We start from the raw sequence: 26,361 nt of genomic DNA, 5'->3' as shown, positions 1-26,361 counted from the left end.
CTTTCTTTCAGCTTCGGCTGATCCATCAGCTGCGCCCTTACCTGGAGTACGACTGCCTGGTGACAGTGACACGCGTTGGTGACTTCCCACCTTGACTTCTGTAACGCGCTCTACGTGGGGCTACCCTTGAAGACAGTCCGGATACTTCAATTGGTTCAAAATAGAGCTGCCAGGCTGCTGACGGGGACTGGGCATTATGTTCACATGACTCCAGTCCTCCGTCAGCTTCACTGGCTCCCCATTTAAGTCCGGGCCCAATTCAAGGTGTTGGTGATGACCTATAAAGCCCTAAACGGCTTGGGTCCTGGTTACCTGAAGGAGCGCTTATGTCCATATATGCCCGCCCGCCCCCTGAGATCAGCGGGAGAGGCCCTTCTCCGGAAACCCTCTGTGAAGGAAATTAGGAGGATGAGTACTCGGAGGAGGGCTTTCTCTGCGGTGGCACCCAATCTATGGAATGTGCTCCCCAGAGATGTCCGCCTGGTGCCATCGTTATTTGTTTTTCGGCGCCAGGCGAAGACCTTTTTATTCAAACATCATTTTAACTGTTAATAGTATTTATTTATTTTATTCTTTGGCCAGGGCGACTTATTTTATATTGTTAATTTATAGTATTTTAATTGATTTTTGTGGTGAGCCGCCCTGAGGCTTCGGCGAATGGGGCAGCATAGAAATTTTCTAAATAAATAAATAAACCACAAAATTTAAAAAAACATTATAAATGTTTTCTGAGAAAGTATTATTATTAGGGAAATGGTTTCAATATCTGAATGATTATAGAATATGCACAAGCAGACACAGAGAAAATAAAACCATATGGGTAAGAAAATGACCAGGGTAAATGCATTCAAGGAAACCATAACCACACTGATTTTATTTCATCGAAGATCTTTGCAGCAATATCTTACTGCTAGAATTCTCTGCTTTTCTAAGCAGCTTTCTTTCTTGAACTTATTTCTTCCTTTTCAGCCTACTAACTTTGAATTTTCCTCCTGTTGTTCTAAAAGCTCTCTTTTCATCCTCTAGTTTATATAACTTAAGTTAGCCTACTTTTGTAAATCTGACCAGAAGGTTCACATTTGCTGTAAATTTTGTTGACCTCTTTGGCAAACTGAAGCCTATTTTCCCCCATGAGTTCATGAATGTCACATCCCCAACACTAGTTGACCCCCTGCATTCGTAGAGGAACCAAAATTTTTATTCACCAGTGAATTTATGTTCTAGAGTGAAGGAAGCCAGCTAAGTCCACCCTTGCGTCTGGGCTTCTTCTGGACAGTTGGCTGGGCAAGTAGAGTTTATCCCCTTCTTTCACAGTTTGTTGGGTTCTCAAGGGCCCTTTTGGTGCAGCAGCATGGAGAGGGCAATCTGTCCAATCTGATTTGCTGGAAGCACCAACTGGAGACTTTCCAGGCAGCTATGCCTGCTCCAGGAAGTTCATTCTAAGTCTGCCTTCCCAGGGGCAGGGCCTCCCAACACAAGGTAGCCTGCTTCACTCTAGGTTAACAGAAGTTCATGGTAAATAAAGAATTTCCATTTTTCTTCAGAGCAGACTTTCCTGCACCAAAAAAACTGAGAAAGACCCCTGACCTTCAATCGAACCTTCTGCCCCCTTTCTTGTTCTGTTGACGTACGGTAAATGCCATTCTGTGGCTGCCTGAATTTCTGCGCTTTTGACTTTAGCAGCCACAGCAAGGAAATAAACTCCATATAACCTGAACCAAAACTATTATCAAAAATTGAAGGCAGTTCTCTTCCTTCATAATCTAATCTGTTACCTGCTGTGTCTTATAGTTTGTTTCTAATGTTTGTGAAAATGTAACCTGTTATGATCATTGCAGAGGCAGTATTTCTAACCAAATACGTCCATGCATATTTCAACTTATGTGGAAATGCATGTGATTAACCCATGACTGGAATGTTTTAAGAAAAGAAAGAAAGAAGACCTTAAGAGGCAACTGCTTCAAATAGAAGAATGGTTGACAGGGAGGAGTACTTTCCTTCCTGCAATGTTCTAGAAACAATTATAAGCACACATCTGGAACCCTAAAATAAGAAAAGCAGTTTGAGGAGTAGGGATCTTTGGAGTAGAAAAACACCTGGAAAACTTGAAAGAGATAAAGCAGCCCAGAGGACAAAGACAGAAGGTCTAGAAGACATAGCAAGGTTGATGTCAGGTGATACCAGTGGATTCTCAGGACTGTATGGTATTCATACCTGTCTGCAGTTTTCTTGACTTTAAAAACTTTTATGTATGGTGGATTGAATCTCTTCTGAAAATATCTTAACCAAGTATTACTTAAACAATTCACATTTTTTCTTGAGAGAAAAAAAATCAAGGAACAGAAGACATGCTTTTAGTCGGTTTTCTAAACCAGTTTTTGTTGTAAAATTGACACTGTTGAAGAATTTAGATGTTGCTTTCTAGTTGATATTGTTGAGTTTTGTCTGGGGCATAGCATGGCATACAAACACAGTTGAAATTTGAGGGAGTGGAAACTGCTTTTAATACTTGAGCCCTGCTCCAGTAATGGAACTGCAAGTGTTAAAACATGGAGGAGGGATGGGGTTGTGAATTAAATCCATACTAGTAGAAATAATCCCACTGATTCTGCCGCTAGAATCAGTGGCAGCTTTTTCAGAACAATTCATGCTATGGAATGACAAGCATTCATTTTTTGCCATTACTTGTCCCTTTACTTACTTTCCCTTTTTTTATATCCTTTCTATGAGGAGCTGTGTAACTTCAACTGTGAAGCAACTAAACATGCAAATTTATTGCTGCTTTTATTGATGCCCGTATGACAAACTGAATTAGTGGAATGAATATACTGCAAAATGCACATCTTCTTTTAGCAAATAATGCTGTCTTAATGTTCTACTCTTTTCTTCCTATGTTGCCTTTGCCTTTCCTGATCGAAGTCTAGGAGAGTAAGTCAAAGTTTTAATGAATCATCGTTTTCATAGTGAATTTGCAGATCTTTAAACCACAGCATTTTTTCACCAGGTTATATGTTTGTGTATGTGTGTATAATGTGTATATTTAAGTATGTGTGTATATGCACACATGTATTTGCATATATATGTATATACAAGCATGCACACACATGTATTCATTGGATACATCCATTCCTTTACAAACTGTGAATAAAACTAAGTTGTATAACTTGGTAAAGTCAGTTAAATAAGGAAGATATTTATTCTGCAAATATATACTGTGCTGCATGTATGGCTTACTTGCTTCTGTTGACATTATAAACTTTTAAACATTTAATATTTTAAACTTTTTTAACTATAATATTCTTCAGTCTTTCAAAGCTTTCATCATTTTGTGGAAGTATTTCATAATCCTTCACATGTTAAACGCTTCTCCTCTCCCCCACCAAAAAACCCTCCATGTAACAAGCTCAAAGTCCTATGCAAAACTACATCTTACATTTTTTTTTCATTGTGGTTTTATAAGTTAAGTAATTAACACAAAACAAGAAAAATAAGTCAAACATTAACAGGGAAAAAAGTAGAAAAATACTGATTTATTCTTATCCTTCTCTGTAGGATTCCCAGAGCAGGCAAGGAGGATACAGTATGCACCAGCTTCAGGGAAATAAGGAATATGGTAGTGAGAAGAAGGGCTATCTTTTAAAGAAAAGTGATGGGTATGTACTGTGAAATATATTTGATAAGTGGAGCCAGCCACTGTTAGAAAACCGCATGGTGGTTCTTACATAATAATCAGTTCTGTCGGATCAAACCAAGCATGTTGCATTTAGGTTATAAAACCTTGAAATATATATGATTCAAAAACTGCTGAAATGATTTTCCTAAATAACCTGTTTGACCTGAAAGTCTGATGACTGTTGAGGGAAGGAATATTTTTGGCAACATTTCAACTTACATATCTTTATATAACACAGCAAACCTCACATAAAAATTCAGTACATGCATAAATGTAAAATGTGTTATGCTAAAACTTGCATTTCTTCTCCAGCTCTTGGGAACACAGTGCCCTTATAAGGAAGCTTACTGAAAAAATTTATGAATATGTATGCTATATTGATTTTAAATGTTCATATTATATATGCCTTCTTGCTTTTAAAAACAAGCTGTCAAGTACATTAGTATAATTATCTGTTCACATATAAAGAATTTTCAAGCTTGACTTCTTTGATGTATTGCATACAAAGTAAAAACATATCACAGTTAAGTATTCCTTAGCACTGATCTATAATACTGTGTTTACAACTGAAAAATCCTTCTCATCCTCTCTCTGAAAAGGGAATTTTATCTATGTAGAATATCTGCCCTTACTAAGTGTCAAACTCAGTATGACACTAAAAAGGTCACTTAAGTTCTGTTAGCTTTTTATAGTTAATAGCTCTTGCAGAGGCAATTTTCATCATACCTGCAGCATGCAGTAACTTCTTTCTTCCTGCTCTGATCCCGACATTAATCTCTTCCCCACCCAACATTCTTGTATTAGCCCTGAACAGAAAGTTCATATTATTGTCATTGGAAACTCATGGCAGCTTGACTTGGGGAGGGTTTTTAGTAGAACTGTAAGGGATGCATGTGGCGCAGTGGTTTAAACCGCTGTGCTGCTGGGCTGGTGGATCGAAAGGTCGCCGGTTCGAATCTGCACAATGGGGTGAGTTCCTGTTGCTCCGTCCCAGCTCCTGCCAACCTTGCAGTTTGAAAGCATGCAAATGCAAGTAGACAAAAAGGTACCACTTCGGTGGGCAGGTAACAGCATTCCGTGCACCTCGGTGTTTGGTCATGCCGGCCACATGAGCACGGAGAGTTTCTGTGGACGAACGCTGGCTCCCTCGGCTAGGAGATGGAGATGAGTACCGCCCCCTAGAGTCAGACATGACTGGACTTTAATGTCAAGGGGCAACCTTTACCTTTTAATGGGAAAAGATACGCTGTGTGCTGCAATTCCAGTAAAACTGCCATCTCCAGTGAGAACTGATAACTGAACAGCTCTCCTCCTGAATTTCAAGTTGCACATTTAGCACACATGGACTTGATCTTGTCTGCATGCGCACGCATGCACACATGTGCGTGCATGCAAGAGAGATGTATATACTTATACACGTGCGCATACATGTACATACACACTCTTAATATTACATTACAGGAAGTCCCCTACATACAAATGAGTTCTGTTCCAAGAGCACCTTCATAAGTCCAATTTGTTCGTAAGTCCAACAGAGTTAGCCTAGGTACCCAACCAACACAATGAGCTATATAGTAGTGTACTGTAATAAGCTTATAGTCACACTGGAGAACTTCCATTGATCTTACTGGAAGTCTTCCTGATGTTATATTTCCAGGTACGTGACGGTGTGGAATTGCACCCATGTTGTTCTACGCTTTGCTGGATTTACCTCTCTCACTTATTACAGTGGAGTACACAAAAGCTCATTCACATCTCTGGAAGTTCACAACTTGAAGGTTGATATGTAGGGGACTTCCTGTATTACCTACATCCAGTATTGTTACTGCATTTGCATTGAAAGCTTTCCCCACCAAATATTTAAACATTTATTTTGGTAAGTGTGTTGCCATCAGATGTGAAACTCAGTCAAAAAAGCATTGAATATGTTTGAACATTTTCATATTAATAAAATTCAAACTGATTTTGCCACAATCATTGTTTTAAACCTCTTATTGATTATAAATCTGCCTAAAAGTAGAAGCACTTTATCTTTATTAAAGATAATGCACCTAAGTCTCAAAGTAACCCAGCTGCACAGCAAGTGAGAAGCATACCAGTAATCAGACCAAAAGACGTTCTGCATAGTAGTCCCCTATAGAGAGGCTCCAAGGAACATTTTAGCTATTCCTGTACAATTTGCAAGCAGCAGGTCTGAAACATAGACACAGTCAACTGGACTCACTTGTTGGACGCTTGTTTAAAGGAAAATGGTTGCAGCAATCTTGATGAAGCTAAAGAGATCTGGGTCTAACTGGTGCCAGCTGGAAGATCACCTAAGTATGGTGCCATGAGCTTCCTGGTGGCTTTTGCATCAGTAAGAATGGGGTGGAGAATATGCAGCCATTCAGAGATTGAACTTGGACTCCTGTCAGCACCATTGGCCGTGCTGGCTTCTTTGGAGGGCCATGTGTTCCCTTCTGCTGCGATAAGACTTCTGTCATTTGCTCAAATGCTGGGAAGAAAAAGACTCGCTCCTGGATCCCATCTGTAATGAGATGTGACATTCAGCATACAGCCATCTCTCTAATAACATTCAGATTTGAGGCTTTTGGAATCAGTTTTTATTGTTTTATTATTATTAGAGCATCAAAGTCCAACAACTGGTCATGTGCAGAATAACAATGAGGTCAAGTCAAACACAAAATAGTGGCTCAGGGGATAGAACTGCACCCCGTGAATTGTCCATGATTCATTCATATTGAAGCTGTGAAATAAATCTTTGGGATTGGATTATGTTAAGCTGTATTAATCTCACTTTCACACACACACGTGTGTGTACACATGTGCATGCACACACATACTGGGATGGCTTTCATTTGTATATTCCAATGTATATTTCAGTAACTTCAGAACAGAGATCTTAGCATAAATCTAAAACTGACCAGCAGAGCTGCATTTTGTTAAAGGCATCCAATTAGTAACTCGTATTCCACAAGTCTGGAACACTGAGACTGAGAGATGGAATGGTTAACCCCACACACAAATATTCTGCAGCTTTATGAAAAAGCAAGTTGTGCCATCTCCCCTAAGCATAATGTCCAATTTTACAGCTGGAAAACATGGAAGTTCGAAAACAATTTGCCCATGGTTCAGGCAAGTGAGTTGATATAGTGCTGCAACCTTTTTATGATTATTGTTAAATAATTGGGAGTCAGAAATCTTTGCTGGTGTACTGGAAATCATCCAGAGATTTGCTAGTAGATTGTGCCTGCCCTGAGCTAGATATTGAAGTGATAACTGCAGTTAAAGATGGACCCCATTTTTAAAGTAGTCTCACCATCCAGTGAAAGCAGAAGTACTCAGCTGGATTAGAGAAAGTTTAGGAGGAATCTGTCAGTAATTTTAAAATTCTCATCTCTGAGTGAGATGTTTATTGTCTTTTACTTATTTCTGCCACTTTAAGGCTACCATCCTTCATTCAGTTACCTGTGAAAATGTACATACCTGGTGCAACCTATGTTAACTATATATATTTCTGTACTTTCTAATAGCTGAAGTTCTCTGACTGGCTCATAAAACAAAAACATAAGTATATAAATAAAGCACAAGAAAAGCAAGCTACAATAGTAGAAAAAATTAAACTAGACTTTAGGGCATAGGTCCTCCGACTACAGCCTGGGGGCCAGATCCGACCCGCCATGCCCATTTATCCGGCCCGCCGTGCCATTTGGGCCCGCCACCGCCCACCTGGCCCTGCGCACGGGGAGGCAGTGGTTTGCTTGCTTGGAGAAAATGATCTCCAAATGAGCAAGCTGCTGCCTTGTGCGCCTGCCTCGCGGTGCATGTCTGCTCCCGCCTCCCCTCCCCTCCCCTCCCCGCGCACACGTACACCTCACTGTGCGCACCTGCACGCACTGGTCCTGCACCGGCCCGCATACACTGCCAGCACCACCTTTTCAGCCCGCGCCCAGCACCAGCACCTTTCAACTGGCCCCCTGGTTAAAAAGTTTGAGGACCCCCGCTTTAGGGAATGTAGGAAGCCAAGTGAAATGTCTTTTACAAACAAGGAGAAAAAACAATCATGTTTCCTCCTCAGGGCTACTCAGTACGCATCAAGAAGACTGTATAGCCTTAGGGGTAGCATATCCTTTGAGTATAGCTTTAGAAAAATAAGTTGAAATATACCTTCTACTGGAGTAGATTGCTTATTATTTTGGTTCTTTATCAGAGGAGAATTGCTGTCCACAAGTAGTTAAATTAGATTGCATGTGCAATTCTGGTGGCTAATATGCTATAGAATTTACAGGAATGATAAAGATTATTCTAGCAGCTTCATGTTTTCCCTCCCCATTTTATTTGAAATAAATATGAAGAAAAATGACTGAGATTATTTTGCATACAAGAGATTAAATATGGTTGTACATTTAGTTTATTAGTACTATTATTCTTGATTGTAATATAATATTATAATTATATAATTATGCATTTATATCCTTTTTGCAAGGAACCCTTTTTATGACATCCTAGATAATTGGCATCCTAGGCAAAGTGGGAGGAGTCTGGAAACGAAGGTCACTTCCACACAACTTCCCACTGTTTAAAGAAACTAGATGACTGATTTTGGCCATCTAACTCTGGCATTTCAGAGGGTGTGGGAAGGAGGATGCAGCACTGTCTGGATATGTCATATCTTGATGGTGCCAATCGCCTCCACTTCTTGCCTGCATGGAATGCCTGTAAAACCTTTCTCCAAGGTTACTCAGAAGGCCTGTGAGAGGCAGCTGGCAATTTTCCTATCTGGGCTGGCTGTGGGAAAGGAAGAGGGATCTTAGCATGAATCCCCAGGTCTGGCCCAAGCTACTTTTAGACCTTGAATCTGAAATTCTGAAAAAGTTCTTTGGCTTTCTTGATGCTAGTTATGGGCATAGCATCACTCTGTTAGACAGCATGGCGTATTTATCCATCTTTTGTTACCATTCATATATAGACAGAATTGGCTGTATTTTCCAGTGTTTAGCACACTCACTCTTTGCTGCTGCTGTCACATGCAAATTACCTCTTTTGGTATAAGAAATAGCTGTGAACTAGTAGAAGCATTAAAGAGTCAAACTTTATGCCCATACTTATATCAATACTTGTAATTATCTTCTGAAACATTTTTATCATGTCACATTCCTCTAATGTTTAGGCTACGGAAAGTTTGGCAAAGAAGAAAATGCACTGTTAAGAATGGTATTCTGACCATATCCCATGCAACTGTAAGTATCCTTTTTTATACTGCTACTTATATACCCAAATTGTTTTCTGCCTCACTGAATGTAACAATTTCTGTTTAATGAAATCTTTTCATGTGCATCAGACTTAGAGTAGACCTATTAAATCAGCGGGAGTTGAGTTAGACATGATTCTTGGCATGACTGAGTCTCCTTCTAAGCCATTATAAATAAAGTCTATGTAAAAGTATGATCATCTGAAATTCTATTGCAGCAAGGTAATTTACATGACACATTGGAGTATATGCAGAATTTGTTACTTAGTATTGAATCAGATTGGGTTGCCTCCTTGCTACTAACATAAATGACAGAGAATCAGCTGGAAGTTCTCTTTCATGTATGCATAGTTAAACTATGGAATTTACTACTATAAGACATAGTGATGGCTACTACCAACGTAGACAATTTCTAAAGGGAACTGATTAGATAAATTCATTTAAGATAAGGCTGTCTATGGCCATTTGTCATAATGATTCTGTATTACCTTGAGTACTGGAAGCAGTATGCCTCTGAAATCTATGTTCACAAGAACATGTTTCCCGCTGTTGGATTTCCTGTTTGTCTTGTTGACCACTGTGGGAATGCAGTGCTAGATCAGATAGACCAGGGTCTGAAACATTTTTAGACCTGAAGGCACATTTGTGGCACCACCACAAAATGTCTAATTTGGCATCTTACCTGCCACATCTGTGGAACTTAGCTTGCATCTCTTTACTCATTTTTTCCTAATTTAGCTTATTGCTGGAGGTACAGTACAGCTAATGCTTCTTTTAAGGATGTTTTGGTAATGTCCAGTAGATCCTTTTTTGTGGGGAGGTGGTTATTATAAATTTTTACTAGAACCGTCTTCAGTGATGAACATGCTGTTTTCAGTTCTTTACCTGCTTCATGGAAAGTAACATGTAAGGGGAAATGGATTCTTGGCAGCCTGTTGATAGCTAGAAGACTGGTATTACAAAACTGGACAGAAAAACTGTCACCTCGTACAGTGTAATGGATTGAGAAACTTGTAACATTTTTGAAATATGAACAGGTGGCATATGGATGTTATCTTCAAATGCATACATATTTGGATATTTAATCCACGTTTGTTGAAAACTATGTATACTTGCTTAGCTGAAGAGTATGTGTATTTGTTGAAGACTATGTACACATATACTACGTAGGTATGTGTATCAAAGAAACTAACCAACTTTCCAATGCCCATGAGTACCATGCTGGGGATCTGTTTGCCAGTGCCACTGGAGGGGCTCACAGGTTCCATACTGCTCACAGGCACCACACTGGGAATTGCCATAATGAACCTTTGGGTTCATCTGTTATAGCTGTTACTATGTTCTTAACTGCAGTAACAAAATATTTTATTTCCATATTTTTGTTTAGATTTTTATTTATATTAAAAATAAAGTTTAATTGAAACTTTTCCTGGTCTTCAAATTTGCATCAGCAGCAGCTGTTGATGGCTTACATTTCAACATGTAGAATTTGAAGTTCTACCTCTAGTTCTTGTTATCACTACAAACTTCCTTATTACATTACATTTTATAAATTGGATTTTCTCCTTTCTTTAATCCTAAGTAATAAAAAGTTTTGGAGTATGGCTACTTGGGTAGTATGGGTCTTGATAATTGTAGAGGGGGGTTAATTGATGCTGCTTCTCCCTGACAAGAACCAACTTTTAGAAAGTCTCCACCTACTACCATTTCAGAAATGATATTTTTCTCTCCCCCACCTTCTATTTCAACATGTATATAGTTTCATAAAGGTCCATACATGTGGACCAAACATAAACAGTATGAATGAGAATAAAACTTAGTTGGACAATACATTTATTAGGACCATATAATATTACCTTTATTTTATTTCATTTTATTTTATTGTCATGGACCAGCAAAAAAAATCTTCGTTATGTGTCTTAAGTTCTTAGTCAGTGGCAGTTATTGTAGGGCAATTATAGGGCAATATTGAGTCATACCTGATTTAACTATGGAAGTATTAAAGTTGCAATTAGTCATAGCTAATGGTGATCATACATAAGCAAGAGTCTCATAGTTGATAGACTAGAGATAGTGACTCATTCACTGATTGGTTAGTCTGGAGCAATATGCAATATGGTAAAGGCTAGGGTTACCATGTTATTGATCACCAATTTTAAATTTCTTAAAGGATGTCAAGTAGAAGACTGATATGAATCTGCACTTATGTGTGAAACACACACATACCAATATCTGTTTTTCTCTTCATGGCAGAGCAGCATTTGGCTTTTGGTACAAAATAGCCACAAAGCTTATTTATTTCAGATTTATAGGCACTGACTAGCTCTCTAAGGGCTCTCTGAATGGCTAGCAACATTCATAAAATAGAACAGGCCAAAAGTACAATTAGAAGTACAGGAGGAGGGATAGGAGTAGATTTCTGATTCTCTTCCATTAGTCTAAATGATTTTTAAATATGAAATTGTCAAATAGGAACACTGTTATTTTCAACACACATTTATGCCAAAAACACACAAAAGGGTCTTGTTGGTTATACAGATTTTTTTAGAGTGCACAAATTTGATGCATCATGATTTTGTTGACAGCTATGTATACTTGCTTTGTTGATTACTTAGAAAATGGAAGGATTTCCAAAGTTGGAGAAGAATATATGTATTGTATTTTAAAGTTTGCTCTGATGAACTAAAGAGTGTTTTGTTTTTATTTTCTAGACTTAGGGTTAAGTTAATTTAAATGTGGCATGAAACCCTGGCATGAAACCCTGACCTGAATGAGTCCAGCGCTCACATTCTCGATTCTGCCAGACAACTCAATTAGCAATTTACTGCTTTTAGACAACTATAAGTTGTGGTGGGTGACACCAAGGGAACAGAGCTTATTTAATTTTTATTTCAATTTAAATCATAAACTGTTGATATCAAACTGTTGCCAGACCTCACCACAACTCTAAAGACATTTGCTATACTAGAGGATGTTTACTGAGAAAACCAACAAAAGTACAACTGTGTTCTCTTCATGTTCACTCAAAGGGAAACTCAGTTTCATTCTTTGCATGTATATTCAGAAGGTATTGAAAGTATATATTAGTTATAAGCACATTTACCCAGATCAAACAAAAGCAATTCAACTTCATCTCTACTTCTCCTGCACTCACCTCCACCTCAAGTAAGGCAATTGTAATGCATGTATACTTAGAGGCATGATGCAGGAATCTCAGCTGAAAAAAAATTCCAGTTCCACTCCCATCATCTCATTCTCCTGTCCCACAAGCTCTTTCTTAACTAAAACCTGCAACAGTTGAGGGAAGTGAGAAAAACTCAGACATAAGAGTCATTTAGTTGAATGGAATTCCCAGTTGTATCACCTATTAGCAACAGAGAAGCTCAGACAAACACACCAGTTTAGCTGAGTGAAAAACAAAATGCTGCCTTATATTAAGAGTTGCTATGTAGCCTATTACATTGACTGGCAGTAACTCCAAGATTTCAGGTGGAAATTTCTTCTACCTGCCTGGCAGAACCTCTTAAATTGAACCTAAAAACTCCTGCTATTGAGCTATAGTCATCTCTACCTGAAACCCTGTTGCTATTTCTTAACTAGCACAGCACCTGCGAGTGAAAGCAAAGGCACTTTGGTGACGTACTGGGGATAGGAGTGGGTAGTTCCTTTTGCTGTTGTTGGTTTAAAAATGGAATAAAAGATCATCAACTGGCAATCCTAGCCAGTGATAAAATGAAAAAAAAAAAAAAAAAACCTTTGGCCTACAAGTTTGAGGATTCCCTCTCCTGGTTTTAAGTTAGCTATGGTTATATAGTTAGTGGTCAACTTGCTTCAGATCTATCACTGACCATAGTCAGCACTGCTTCCAGGATAGTTCTGGCTTGATTTGATTTAGGACTCATTTGTTTGTCTCTCTGTTAGTCCATGGTATTTATAAAGCTCTCCTCCAACATCATGTTTCAAATATATTAATTTTCTTCCTGCCAATCTTTTACACTCTCCAGCTCTTATACCCATACATAGTGATCAGAAATAAAATATTGTAGATGATCTTGCTCTTAGTCTCCAGTTAAACATCCTTACAATTGATCTTTTGTAGTTTATTGCTGCCATTCCATGTCTCAGTCATCTTCTAATTTCTTGGCAGTCTTCATTTGAATTAATAATCTCTTACAATTTCAGTCACTTCATGGTTGAGATTAGTTGTGTAAATGTTTTGTCCTGATTTTTGTAATGTTTAATGAAAAAAGTTCTCCTTTTTCAGTTTCTTCTTTCACTTTCATTTGAAGTAATTTCGATTCGTTGCTTTTTTCTGCCAATAGTATGGTATCACCTCCATATCTTAAATTATTGATGTATCTTCAACCAATTTTCACTCCTTCCCCTGATCCTTATCAAGCTTATTATATGTTCTATGTAGTGATTGAACAGCTAGGGTGATCTGCCTATGGGAACCCATTTTGTTTCTTCATATTCTGTCCTAACAGTAGCTTCTTCTCCACAATAAAGGATAATCAAGTGCTGAGGCACACTCACCTCTTTCAGAACAATCCATAACTTTTTATGATGCATGCAGTCAAAGGCTTTGCTGTATTCTGCAAAGCATGGACTGGTATGAAATTCTTTGGTTTGCTCCAGCACCCTATGTTGTAATATGATCTCTAGTGCCTCTTCCATTTTGGAATCCACCTTGAACATCGGACATTTCTCCCTCCATATAGGGTAAAATTCTTTGTTGCAACATCTTAAGCATCACTTTGCTTGCCTGAGAAATTAGTGCACTGTTTCCAATATGTAAGGCATTGTTTTATTTTCCAAATTTGTTGGAATATTCTAGTTAGTCTTAAGACTAATTCACTCTCTGCAGCCTGGAGTCATTCTGTTGGTATCCTGTCTACTCCAGGTGTTTTGTTGCTTCCAAGTGCTTTCAGGGCAGCTTTCACTTTACTTTCTAATATTGCAGGTTCTTCCTGATAGGATTTCTCTTCAAAGGAGTTTTTCATCTTTTATCTCTTTTGTATAGTTCTACCATATGTTGGTTCCTCCTTTATTTTCTCCTGGTCTGATAATACATTCCCCTGTTGATCTTTCAGCATTCCTAATATAGGTTTGAATTTCCCTTTGAGGTTGTGTATCTTTTGGTAGAATTCTTTTGTTTTTCCTCTTTTTCTTTCCTCTTTCTATTTCTTTGCACTGGCCATGGTAATAGTGTACTGTTTTATCAGAGGGGTTTCAAGGAGAGAGAGAGAGAGAGGTGTTTTACCATTTCCTTCTTCTACACATTATTACCCAGAGTTAGCTTGAGTGTGACTGCTGTTGTCTCTGAAATATTTTCCACCAGTGTCTCTTTGAGTTACTGTTGCTGTGCAGTATCTGGCCATCAGTAGTTTCTCCACTCCGATCACCATTAGAGCTATCCATTATCTCCTGCTGATGTGACTGCCATGCCATCTCCTTAGAAGGGTGGATGCAACTTAGTTTTTACAACTCCACCTTGGGTGACCTTGCTTGGAGACCAGCCTAGTGAGAGAGTGTAGCATCCTGGAAGTATTGCTGTTGGCTTCTCTGATGCTCTCAAATTCCCTCACTATATTAAGGTGTGCATCGAAGAGTGAGTCTGGAGAATATATTCCTCCAAAATACTACTAATAAACATATATACAAAAACAATTGTGTAAGCAGCAAAACATCTAATAGCAAAACAGCTACTTGCTTGCTTGCTTATTTATTTATTGCACTTTTATATCGCCTCACAGCTGAAGCTTTCTAGGTAGGTTACATAGTATTAACATTATTCAGTAGTGTTCATTTTTAACAAAATAACTTCTTGGTAAGATAGTTTTTTAAGTTACATATTTTTGTTTTATACTTGAAAACATTTTTAATACTATTTAGCAAGAAATTAAAATTGCTTCTGTGTTCATTTAAATATCTGATTAGTTCATTCTGCTCATCCCTTATATTGTACTCTCCAAAATGCATTGGGCTTACAAATAAATCTTTTGACATCGAGGGTTTGTTCCCTCCCTCCCTTTTTTGGCAATGCCATTCTGTTTTTGTTGAGGTTGTTGAAGTTGTTGAAATGAGTGCTGCCTACTGCCAGCCTTCCACTCAGACCAAATGTGTCACTAAATGGAATTTACTTTAGGCCTTTCTTGCGCCTATGGAAAAGAATCTGGAATCCTAGTATTCTCATCTATTGAAGTTTATTTAGCAGAACTGTTAGTTAATCATAACAAGATAGAAAGCTAATCACTGTATTCATATCCTGATGTTAAATTGTGCTTGAGGGTCTCTCCAGCCTTTATCCAGCATTGTTCCTGTCTGTTGGTAGTGCTAGTGCAGCTTAAACCAACACAGTTAATGGCTGGCCTACACCTCCCTATGATGAAGATGACCTTTCTAGTTGCCATTACTTGAGCACAAGCTGTGGTTTAATTCTGTGCTCCTCAGCATGATCAACCATTCCTGGTATTCTACAAAGGTAAGGTCATCTTTTCCCGAGACTGTTCTTTTCCCCCCAAAGTAGTTTCATAGTACCATTTCATTCAGGACCTCCTGTTAGCTTCTTTCTTACCTCCCAGTTGGGTGGTCAGGCAACATTCCTTAAATACTATTTTATTTAAACAGAACATCTTTCTTCAGAATATCTTCTGGCCTGTCTTTGCAGCATTTTCAAAAGTCAGCGACAGACTCACCACTTCTGGAAGTACATTGAGCCATAGCACGCTCTGTTGCCTTCCTCAGCAGCATTCTACTTCAGTGGCTGTGCAATGCTGCAGTTTAGGCTCAACCAATGAGCTCCGTTGGGCCTAACTGCCAGGGTAGCACAGCTTGTGCAGATGTAGCCTTTGCTGGAGCAGTCCTTTCTATGTTTTGGTGGGGCGTTTTCCTCCTCTAGTAAGTCTCCTGCCTTTCAGTCACCCCTATATGTAGGTCACAGAGTCCATGAAGGAGGAGGACAGGTTGCCATACTGTAACTGCAGTTCTTTGAGTGATCATCTGTGAAGTCACACAACTCGTCCCCCTCCCTGCTTCAGTGTCACCTCTTTCGTTCCTCTGTTGCAACAAACTTGAAACTAAGAAGCAGAAGGGAGCCACACCTGATGAGTGCACAAATCTTACCTGTTCAACATTATAAGTTCCTTATTGTTCTGTTCAGGCTCCTAACTTGTGTGTGTTAAGTGTAGAGATGGCCTCTCAAAAACCCCACAGTTACAAGTAAGCTATTCTTTTTGTACAAACTTCCTATATTTCTTAGCCCCCCACCCCCACCCCACACACACACACACTTCTAGGATTACCAGAGAGAAACATATGCCAAAGAAGTAGAAGGAAAATTTATTTCACTCTTTCCCTTGGCAAGCCAGAACTTTAAGTCTGGCTCTTGACAGGAATTAAAGATTATTGAAGTTCTGATGTATTTCAATTAAGTAATTAGCAACTGTTACCTTCTAAACAGCAGAGGTATGTTTCACAATAAATGTAAACATGATCTGTTTTTGAGTCATATTAATTACAGTATATTAAGTATTCTCTTGAGCTGGGACATTAGCACTATAATCACAATACATTACCAGCGAGCTCATAAATATAAATATGTCTGTTGCCATTTTGTGAACCCCTGTCCTAGAAGTTAGAGAAGTCTGTATTGCTAATGTGAAGCTTAGAGGATTCCAGAACCCTCTGAATTCCAAAACTGAAAGTTTAAGTCCCCAGGAGAATACTGGGAGCCTAAACTAAACCGTTGAAGTTAGGTGACACATACAAACTTAGCAGCACTTAGAACACTTCGCACTCTCCATAGCTGCTAACCAACATCTGCTTTGTCTTTGTTTACTTGTTGCTCTTCATGGCCTCAGACAGAAACACAGAAACAGAGTGAGTCAGAAGGGGCCTCCAGGGCCATTTAGTCTGACCCCTGGTTCCAGCCAGATCCACTTACGACATGCCTATCATGTGCATGCCCAGCCTATCCTGGGCATGTTCCCTTTAACCCTTTTCCCCCCTTTCGTAATCCTCTTTAAAATATTTTTTGAAAAACCAACCTCTGTGAAATAAAATACAAACCTTTGTATAAACTTTGGTTAACTCGAATGCTTTTGTTGGGTTTTCTTGTTTAGGAATGTTATTTTTTTAAAGTGACTTTGTAAATGTGTATGTGCCTAGAGAATAGTAGGTAAACTGGGAGCCAACACTGCTGCATGTCAAGACCTGAATCATGCCACACCACCCTAGTTAGTTTATGCTGACGAATATTGTGACTGCAGTACTATTCCTAGGCCTGGCAGCCATGGTTGTTCTGGGTGGGCAGCTGGCCATCTTCCTTCTTGCCCGCATGGCTAGTTGCAGGGCCATGGCCCCACAGCATTCCCTCATCTTTATTTTAACTTTCATTAGGAGAGGCAGCAATCTGAACCTCCGTGCCTTTGGGGCTGGGGGAGTGACACAGCCAGTAGTGGCATACGCATGTGTTTGCACACCTTCTGCACCCTCATCAGCTAAGTCTCCCTCAAAGGCAGATTGGTTCAGATCGCTAACTACTTCTTCTCAGATTACTTGTGAGCTCCACATGGTGCCTCACCAAGTGGGTGAAGAGGAGGAAGAGGAGTCAGATGACTTGCCCACACCCAACCAGCCCCCACCCCCCCAAAAAAGGGGGGGGAAGGAGAACAAAGACAGGCTGCAAGTAGTTAGTGCTGGCGCCTGTGACTGGTAGGATAACTAGTTCAGTATAGGGATTAGACTGTTGAACTGAAGACGGGGAAGTTCTAGTTCTGACTTGGCCAGGAAGCTCATTGGGTGGCTTTGGACCGGTTACCTGCTCTCACCCTAACCTACCTCTCAGGGTTGTTACGAGGATAAAATGGAGTGGAGGAGCTTCACATGAGCTGCCTTTGGTTCCTTGTGAGATAGAAGTACAATGTAATAATATGGGTGCTTCGAGAAGCAACATGCTTGAGAACTCACTGGGCTATGGCTTCAGCCCTGGCTATACCTGCTTACCTAGGAGTAAGCCTTGTTCCATTCAGGGGCTGATTTTTGAGTGGGCATAGATAAGATTGAGTTGTAAGGCATTTGCCCCTATCTAGCATGGCATCTTCTTAAATAGGCATTGAGAAATACTGGCCAGAGAAAAGGCTGTTTATGGACATTTTAAAGCCACATTTATATGTGACATTATTAACCTTCAAAGCATGGTGTCCTTTCTCAGCAGTGTGCACCCATTATTCCAGTTTTCTTAGTGCTTATCCACTGGCAAAGATTAATTGAAAGATCTATGGAGAATAAGTAACTCCCTCCAAACTACTGCTCACTCTGTTATGGATGTGAATACTTAAAAACCTGGGATAAGTGGTGTGCAGAATTAAATATAATAGACATGTAACTTTTGTGTGCATTTGTGAGTATGCATTTAGAAAGGGATGTTTGGGTATGGCTTGAACTGATTTGAACAGAAATTGTTTGCATTCGTCACTTTCATGGGAGGAATAACCACTGTTCAAATTTATTATCACATGGAGAAGGAAAACTCTGTTATCCAACTATAAAGTGGTTGCAGATTTTGGGGGAATAGAATGTGGGAATAGAGAGGTGCACAGTGCTACAAAGTAAAATGTGACATTGGGTCAGGGAAGTCAAGGCTATATACAGTCAAATTCATCCTGATTAATCAGCCTTTATTAGTATATATTGCCCCCTTGTGTTCAACTTTCCTTCTGGACCATGAGCAGTATGTAGAAAAGTGTATGGAAGAGTTTCTCGATATTTTGAAAATGGTGCTGAATATGGCACTAAAAAGCAGCATTCAGGAACTAGTTGGCAGTGGGCTCATGAGCAATGACAGAATGTTTTCCTTTCCCATAGCTAACAATGTATGGATGGAGATGACTTGGTGTGTCTCATTTTATCTGCCATGCACGTTTTTAAAAATTAATTGATATATGGTACTCAATACCTAAGCACAACTTACATGTAAATGCTTTTTAATTGAATCCCTGTGGCTCGCTTTTTAGAGACAGCAGTCTGGAGGCGAGGGGTTCTTCTTTATCCCTACCTATTACCTCTCCACTCCAAACTTAGTGGTTGCTTTTCGTTGGAGGGTGGGGAAGATTATCATTTGGTTAAACTTACTTACATATAACATATACTCTTGCAACAGAAGGTAAATGAAATAGAAATGAAAGCTTCCATAGTAACGGCAGATCTGCCTGTCTTTAAAAATGGTTTGCTTAATATTTTGAATCTTAACAACTGGCTGAGTTCACACATTATGCTAAGCCTTGGTTTATGTTAAACTATGATTAGCTGCTTTAACCACAGAATCTTGCAGACAAGTAAATTAACTGATGTTGTCCCCCAAAACCCAATTTCTACTTTGATTCTCTCCCATTCATTTTACCAGTCCACAGAACAGTTTTGATTTTGGGCCGTTTGGGCGGTAGATCTGTTTCAGGTTGGACATGAGCGCAAACAATCCAGGAATAATACCTCATTGTGGATTCCGATGTTATAATAAGCCATGGTCCAAGAAACCCAGAGTTCATAAGTCAGCAAATAACCATGGGTTCTATTTGCGGCTTGTAGCTGATTAGCAAACTATAGGTTGTTTGCTGGGATTGATTTTGATACATTGAGAACCCAGATTTCAAGAAACCACAACATAGTTTAGAAAAATATATGCACCACGCAAATGCTGTAATGATGATAGTATTGTTCTGTTTTAAAGTTAGTTTGTATTTCATCATGTAGATATATTGTTGCACATAAAAGGGATGTAATGGAGCAATGAAGAAAAATGGACATCTGTGTTACACTGACCCTAGAACAATGATGCTCTAAGTAAAATTAACTTTTCTCTTTTAGTCAAACAGGCAACCTGCTAAGTTGAATTTATTAACCTGCCAGGTGAAACCAAATGCTGAAGACAAGAAATCTTTTGACTTAATATCACGTAAGTTATACTTCAAGTTAATTAGCATTTTTATTATATAGAGTAAGTGTAGGCAGTCTTCATACATTTCATTTTCTTTGGCTATGAGGACTCATTTTTCATGTAGTGATTTGCATTTGTGTACTCTTATTTTCGGGATTGCAGTTTTCTTGACCCCAGCCCCATGCATTCCCACTTCTCCTGCCTTTATATCCTGCAACATTTTCCTATTCTTCCCCCCCACCCCACCCCCACCCCACCCCATGCTTGGGAATCCCTACTTCTGCCTGAATCTGCTGTGAACATCTCAGTAACCACAAACCCCTAAACAGGAAGCAGGAACTCAGCAATTCAGGAAACTTCCACGCAGTCTGCTGACTGCCTGCTTTCTAGTTAGGGCTTTGTGGTTTCTGAGGCAATATAGGCAATGGACACATTCTATAGAAGGTGCATGGAGGTTGGATGAAGTGTGTGTCGAAGAGCAAAGTTGGTAGGCAGGGATTTGGGTGTCTTGGCGGGCAACAATGGGGATTTTGGTGCCAGACCATGTGCCTGTTGGCACCATATTGCCAGCTACTAATGAAGAGTCATTTGGATTGGGTTTGCATTGATGGTTATTCTGAGTTTCATATTTATGAATAAGTTACCCTCTTTAGATTTTTTTTAGAACATAATATTATTTTAAACATTTACTACTGAAAATTGGTATTTTGAAGGTTTGCAAACACATTGCAACCTATGTCCTCAGGAAATGCTTTTCTAATGTAACTCTTTATTCATAAACAATGTAATGTAAAAAATCATTAGAGCGTAATTTTGAAGATTTACATGTTTATGTTCCAGATAACAGAACATACCACTTTCAGGCAGAGGATGAACAAGACTACATAGCGTAAGAATTTTTCATTTCTTGCCTCTGTAGAAACTTTGGTTTGTCCAGGTACAAATTAAAAGCAAACACTAAAACCATTGTTTTCTTGCACGACTGATTTTGCCAGTTCATGTATGACATATCTAGGCTTTCCTGAAAATCCCTATCATGTGTGAACAGTGAGAAATTTGCTGGTTTTCCTTTCCTGCAACAGCCTCTCATGGTATGCCACTGCAGAGGGTCTCCTGACCTTTAGAGAGAACGTTTTGTAACTAGTAGAGGGACTCTTACTGCATGTTTATATGTGTACATGAAAAAATGTAATACTGGGACAAGCTTGTGTTCGTAAGCACACGTGTAGTCATAGTTGTATTTGCAAGCATTCTAGTGTCATACTTGTAGAACTAGGATTAACCTGATGACTAACAAGTTCACCCTGTTTGGAGCAATGGCCAGCTGTAACCTTAGACAGGAACATTCCTTCTAGGAGGGAATATATTCTGTAGGCTCCACTTGTTTTCTGCAATTAGAAGCAGGTAAGAATTAACACATCTACCACCGTGGATGTAATAGCAATCATTTGCAAGCCTTTTCTCTCTTCTCCCTTTGAGAATTGCACCAGGTCATGTCTGCTGCTTGGACAGCTAGGCCATAGAAAGTGGCTGTTATATGCACCTCTTGCCATTTCCCTTGCATGTTTTTAAGATAAATGGGTATCAATGTTATAAATCTAGCCTATTGCATCATATTACACAATATTTTCAAGTCTACTAGTTCTGGGGTGCTTCCAGGCAGGTGGCATTTGTGTTAGTAAATCTCTTCTATGCCATTTTAACCTACAGTGCAAAAGAATTTCCGTATTATTTGAGAAATAGTGTGCATTTTCTACATATATATCCCACTGTTTTCCAACAATTTTGCAAGGTGGTTAATGAAAGTGATAACTGGAAAGAAGTGTTTAATTATTTTTATTAGTATTATATCTCCATTTATAATATAATTTTTCTCGAGATAGCATTATAGGGGTAATACAAGTATAACCCTGCACCTGTATAATACTTTTTAAAAATCATTTCAAAAAGAAATTTCCAGCCAGCAGCATTAATACCTGCCAGAGGATGCTTTTTAATATATATTTTCATTTAAGTGGTATTTGTATATTATTTGTATTGAAAAAATCTTCAGTACTACTTAAAAGATTGATTTTTAAATGTGGTTAATAAAAATGACATACATTACAAGGGTTCTATTGAATATGTACTGTGCTGAATTAGTTTTTTCTGAGCTGAATTAGTTTTGGAGGATATTTGATAGCCTCTGGGTTAGCCCTCTTCTCTGGATGCCAGGCAGGGTTCCTTTGACTTGATCCTCTCATATGGAAGGGGGTACCCAGATTTTCCTAAACTGATATTGCCTGGTATCCACTCCAGTAAGCTCAGCATACCTTTTCTTTAAAGAGAATTATATAGCTTTTGAGTATTGGAATCCTGCTTCTCATAGTTTCCACCACACACAAGAAGAGGTTTCTGGAGCTTTCCTTGTTTCTGGTGGGGAAAGGGCAATCTCCCCCATCCCTAACTGGGTAGTTGTGCTTACGTACCACTGTATTGGAAGCCTACGACAGTGAGGTGGGTGCCAGAACTACTGTGTTGTCCCATATAGTTCAGGCAATTGCTTGCCATGAATAGAAAGGGAAGACTTGGCACTTCATCGGGACTAGGCAGACATGCACAATCACTGGAAAAGGCACTTGGGGGGAACAGCAGGCCCTGGGGTCTACTCTGCCCCTCTGGGCCTAGTTCAAATGCAGATGGTACCAGTGTATTCAGCACCACATTGCTCTTTCCGGGGTTGTGGACTGCAGGACCGAGCAACAGTAGAGATTGCTGCCTTTACCAATAGGTAACTACTGCTTTGGGAAGGTTCCTTCAGGGAACAGGGCCATGGTACTGAGTCTGGAGAGAAGTTTCATGCTAGGAAAAGGGAAGTCAGATGCATGCCTTCAGCAGGTTACAAATAATTCTGTTGGCATATGTTAGGAGTTGAGCCTTTCTCACAACCTTGCTGGTTCCTGATCTCAGTGGGAGCTGATCTCATCCTAACTCCTTAAGGCAGATTGTTTCTCAGGAACTTAAGGGGGTCACACTCCCAATTTGTTGAAGGTGGTATGGCAACTGCTGTCATTTCTACTCTAGGACATATAAGGCACAGAAATAAAAGAAAATAAGGCATCACTGGTCCTCCAGCAGTAGATCCAGCCACAAGAAGGCAAAAAAGGAATTGCAAGTCATGTCATTGCCACTTGTTTTTTCCCAGTTCTCCTAAGGAGTCTTTCCCCACTGATTTCCTTGGAGGAACTTAAAAGGCAAGAGATCAAGTTTTGCCTAAGTCCTGTTCCCTCTTCTTTATTCTGATCTTCTCTGGGGTTTTTTGTTCCAGTTCTACAGATCATTGTTTCCTTCATAGTTTTTTACCTGGTATATGCTTGGCGACCCATTTGCAAGCAGAGTGTGTGTGGGCTACAGATTGGTTCATCTAAGTACACTTCAGAATTTAGCAGTACCTACCCAGATTGTGAAGGAGATGTTTTCTGACATATTTAACAGCTTATTATGTTAGAAAAAGCTTACATTCTGCATCTATGACATACAGACGTTTTCTCCTATATCAACAGTATATTTATATAATGGATGAATCATTTATCTAAAAATATTAATGGCAGGGTTTTTTAGTATATGTCATAAAATATTTTAGTATAGTTCATATTTATTCCTGGTGTGATGTGAATTGAATCATGCCCCATCCAGTGGCTTGGAAGAACAATTTGATTCACTGGAGGTGAATCTCTACCCACTTTCATCAACAGTGTCTTCCTTCATGCTGTGAACAGTACAATAATCAGGAACAGAATCATTTTTATGAGTTAATAACTTACTCATCCCTCGTATGTTCCTTCTACCCTTAGATTAAGAAAGTTAAATTTGACCTCATGGGATGATCTCCTGGGTGCTTCCTATTCTCTTTCCCCTGTTGTTTCAGGTTGCTGCAAAGAGCAGTCTGGTTCTAAAAAAGCTTTTCTGTAGCCGTGAGAACGAGAAATTATATTATGTTTTTCTGATCCTACCTCCACTTTGCTCATAGAGATTTTTCCCTGAGATTTTATGTGAGCGTTCTGAAAGAGGAAGCCTGATTCCCATGATTTCCTTTCCCATGGTTCTGTGCAGGGGTCCCCAGTACAGCACTTGCATGCACCACTGTATCCTCAAGGTTAAACTGAATGACCACAAAGCTCTTTTCTCCTTATGCAAGCCTATGGAGCAATTGCTCATCAGCTTATTAGAGGGAGTAAAAAGAAGCAATGCTATCCAAAACTGGTTGAAGAGGGGCAAAGGAAAACAGGGTCCTTGGTGGAGAGGGGCATTACCCCTTCTTTAGCTTTTTCTTTAGCTTTCCATTCTGTGTATGCGTTGAAGTATATTGCACCATTGAATTGCATGGGGAGGGAGAGAGAAAGAACAAACAGGAAGAAGAGCCAGAGGAAAGGGCAGGGGAGAAGAAAGGACAACAGCTGGAGTTGTGTGGGGGAGCATCTAGGAGATCCTTCCCGACGTGGCTTTCTCTCATTTCATGCTTATAAATGGAGACTTTCCATCATTCTGTAGCATGGGATAGCAAAAGGGGGACAGTGAAAGAGTCAACAGAAGGAGTGTGCTTTCCATGAGCTGTCTGAATGTTAGATGCTTAAGGGGTGGTATAATAGGCAAAACTGAGATGCTTATTGGATTTAGCTACGGTAAATTACTTGCAGAATTTAAAATAGCACTACAAATAACTGTAATTGTGTTTCTTCAGTTCTGTGTTGTTATACAGTTGTTCATAAATGGATCAAATACCATCATGTTCCTCTGTGAGATTTTGTTAATTTCATTTGCAATGCACTTGATTTTAAGTTGATAATTAATACCTTGATTTTAGCATTGAAACATTTCAGGGTATACCTCATAAAGCAATATACTAGCTAAAATGCGCTTATTAAAATAAAGAATTACTCCGTGCACTTATCAAGTGACTAATCCAATAATTAATAGATCATCTTGATCTCATATATAAATAAGATTCTTTTATTTATTTTTATTTTATTTATTTAAAACTTTTATATACTGTCCTTAACTAAAAAGTCCCAGGATGGTAGTACAATGAAATAAAAGTACAGCATCAGAAGATTTTAGGGTTTAGATCTCAATCTTCTTTTAATTGATTACAAATAAACTGGTCACTGGATGGAGAAATAGTACCAAATGGTCTGTTCTGTTAGGCCCTGATAACATTCCTGGTCATTAATTCTACCTGCCCCTTGTTGGTTGTGTTTTGACTTTAATACACTCGTGATGGGTACTCTTTTTTTCATATATCCTAAGGCAATAATCTTTCCTAGATTAGAGCCATAAATAAATGGCATATTCTTCCTTTTCACAAATGCAGTTTGCTGTTAAGCTGTGAGATCCTTTTAGCAAGAATGGTTGAAGAATTTCAACCAATGGTTGAAGAGTCTACCAAGTAAAGGTTGGCGAAAACAAACTTTACTTGGTTGTGAAGAGCACAAACACCTTTTTTTTCTGGACCAAAAGAAGACTTGGTTTAGATTGCAAAGTTATTTGGCTTAGCTGTGCTAGCAGGCAGCATTCTTCACATGTGCCTATCCCCAGAATGACCCTTGATAACATAGCTCTTACAATCGAAGAACATATTTCACCTTTGGTTAAAAATCCTGTTAGTGAGCTCTCTTGGCAATGCTATTCCAGCAAATCTCATTATGCAAGAACAAAGATTTATTTGGAATATTAAAATATAATATCCTAAATTCGAGCCCAGCAGCATGTGACGGAGTAAGTCTGCTTTTGGACTAGGCAGGCGCTAGAGGCCTGGAACAGTCCAAAAGAATGCATTAAATGTAGATAAACAGGTACCACTTTGGTGGGGAAAAGGTTAGCTGCATTTGTGAGGAGAAGCGGCAAGCGGGGACTGAACCTGCCTGGACACAAGACAAGGCAGGATCAGTGGAAGAAGCCTGGATGAGCTGACAAAACCTGAATGCCAGCTTGTCTGCATGTGTGTGGATCTAGTTTGCCCCCTGCATTGCACACTGGATAAGTGCACGAGTGTGAACAGAATGAACTAGCACTTTGTAGGCAGCCAATCTACTATGTGGTTCTCTGGGCACCGTCTTTTCTCTGAGTGGACAGTGCTGTGTCAGTTATGTATTTATTTTATTTATTTAATAAAAGCTTTTCTAACCCATTCCCTACAAATGTCTTGGAACGACTTAAAATAAATGAGTAAAATAAACATCACAGCATCTGACAGTTAATATACTAAAACCCCAGTTAAAATCAATTAAACATTAAAATAGCAGGAAAATAAAAGGGTTTTTGCCTGACTCAGAAAAGAATATAATGTTGGGGCCAGGTGAACCTCTCTGGGGAGCGTATTCCATAGTCTTGGCGCCACCACAGCGAAGGCCCTCCTCTGGGTACTCTCCCTCCTAATCTCCTTCAAGGAGGGCTCCCAGAGCAGGACCTCTGCCTCAGATCTCAAGGGGTGGGAGGGCATATAGGGAAGAAGTCTCTCCTTCA

At 39.3% G+C, this 26,361-nt stretch overlaps 1 protein-coding gene across 8 annotated transcripts in view; it reads left to right on the top strand.

Moving 5' to 3' along the window:
• ASAP1 (ArfGAP with SH3 domain, ankyrin repeat and PH domain 1) overlaps nt 1-26,361 on the top strand; it is a 165,311-nt gene that overhangs the window by 107,381 nt on the left and 31,569 nt on the right. For 6 of the 8 annotated variants that reach the window (XM_044450445.1, XM_044450439.1, XM_044450444.1 and 3 more), the window contains 5 exons: nt 2,920-2,928; nt 3,553-3,653; nt 8,844-8,913; nt 19,791-19,878; nt 20,701-20,749. In XM_044450445.1, coding sequence (XP_044306380.1) covers nt 2,920-2,928; nt 3,553-3,653; nt 8,844-8,913; nt 19,791-19,878; nt 20,701-20,749 — 317 coding nt within the window. The remainder of the gene's footprint in view (nt 1-2,919; nt 2,929-3,552; nt 3,654-8,843; nt 8,914-19,790; nt 19,879-20,700; nt 20,750-26,361) is intronic. The other 2 variants (XM_044450446.1, XM_044450440.1) reach the window with 1 other exon arrangement.

Source organism: Varanus komodoensis, unplaced genomic scaffold (genome assembly GCF_004798865.1).
Source record: "Varanus komodoensis strain SLA01 unplaced genomic scaffold, ASM479886v1 scaffold66, whole genome shotgun sequence".
NCBI classification, from domain to species: domain Eukaryota; kingdom Metazoa; phylum Chordata; class Lepidosauria; order Squamata; family Varanidae; genus Varanus; species Varanus komodoensis.
The sequence above is the reverse complement of the archived record's forward strand: the minus strand, read 5'-3'. Positions and strand labels throughout refer to the sequence as shown.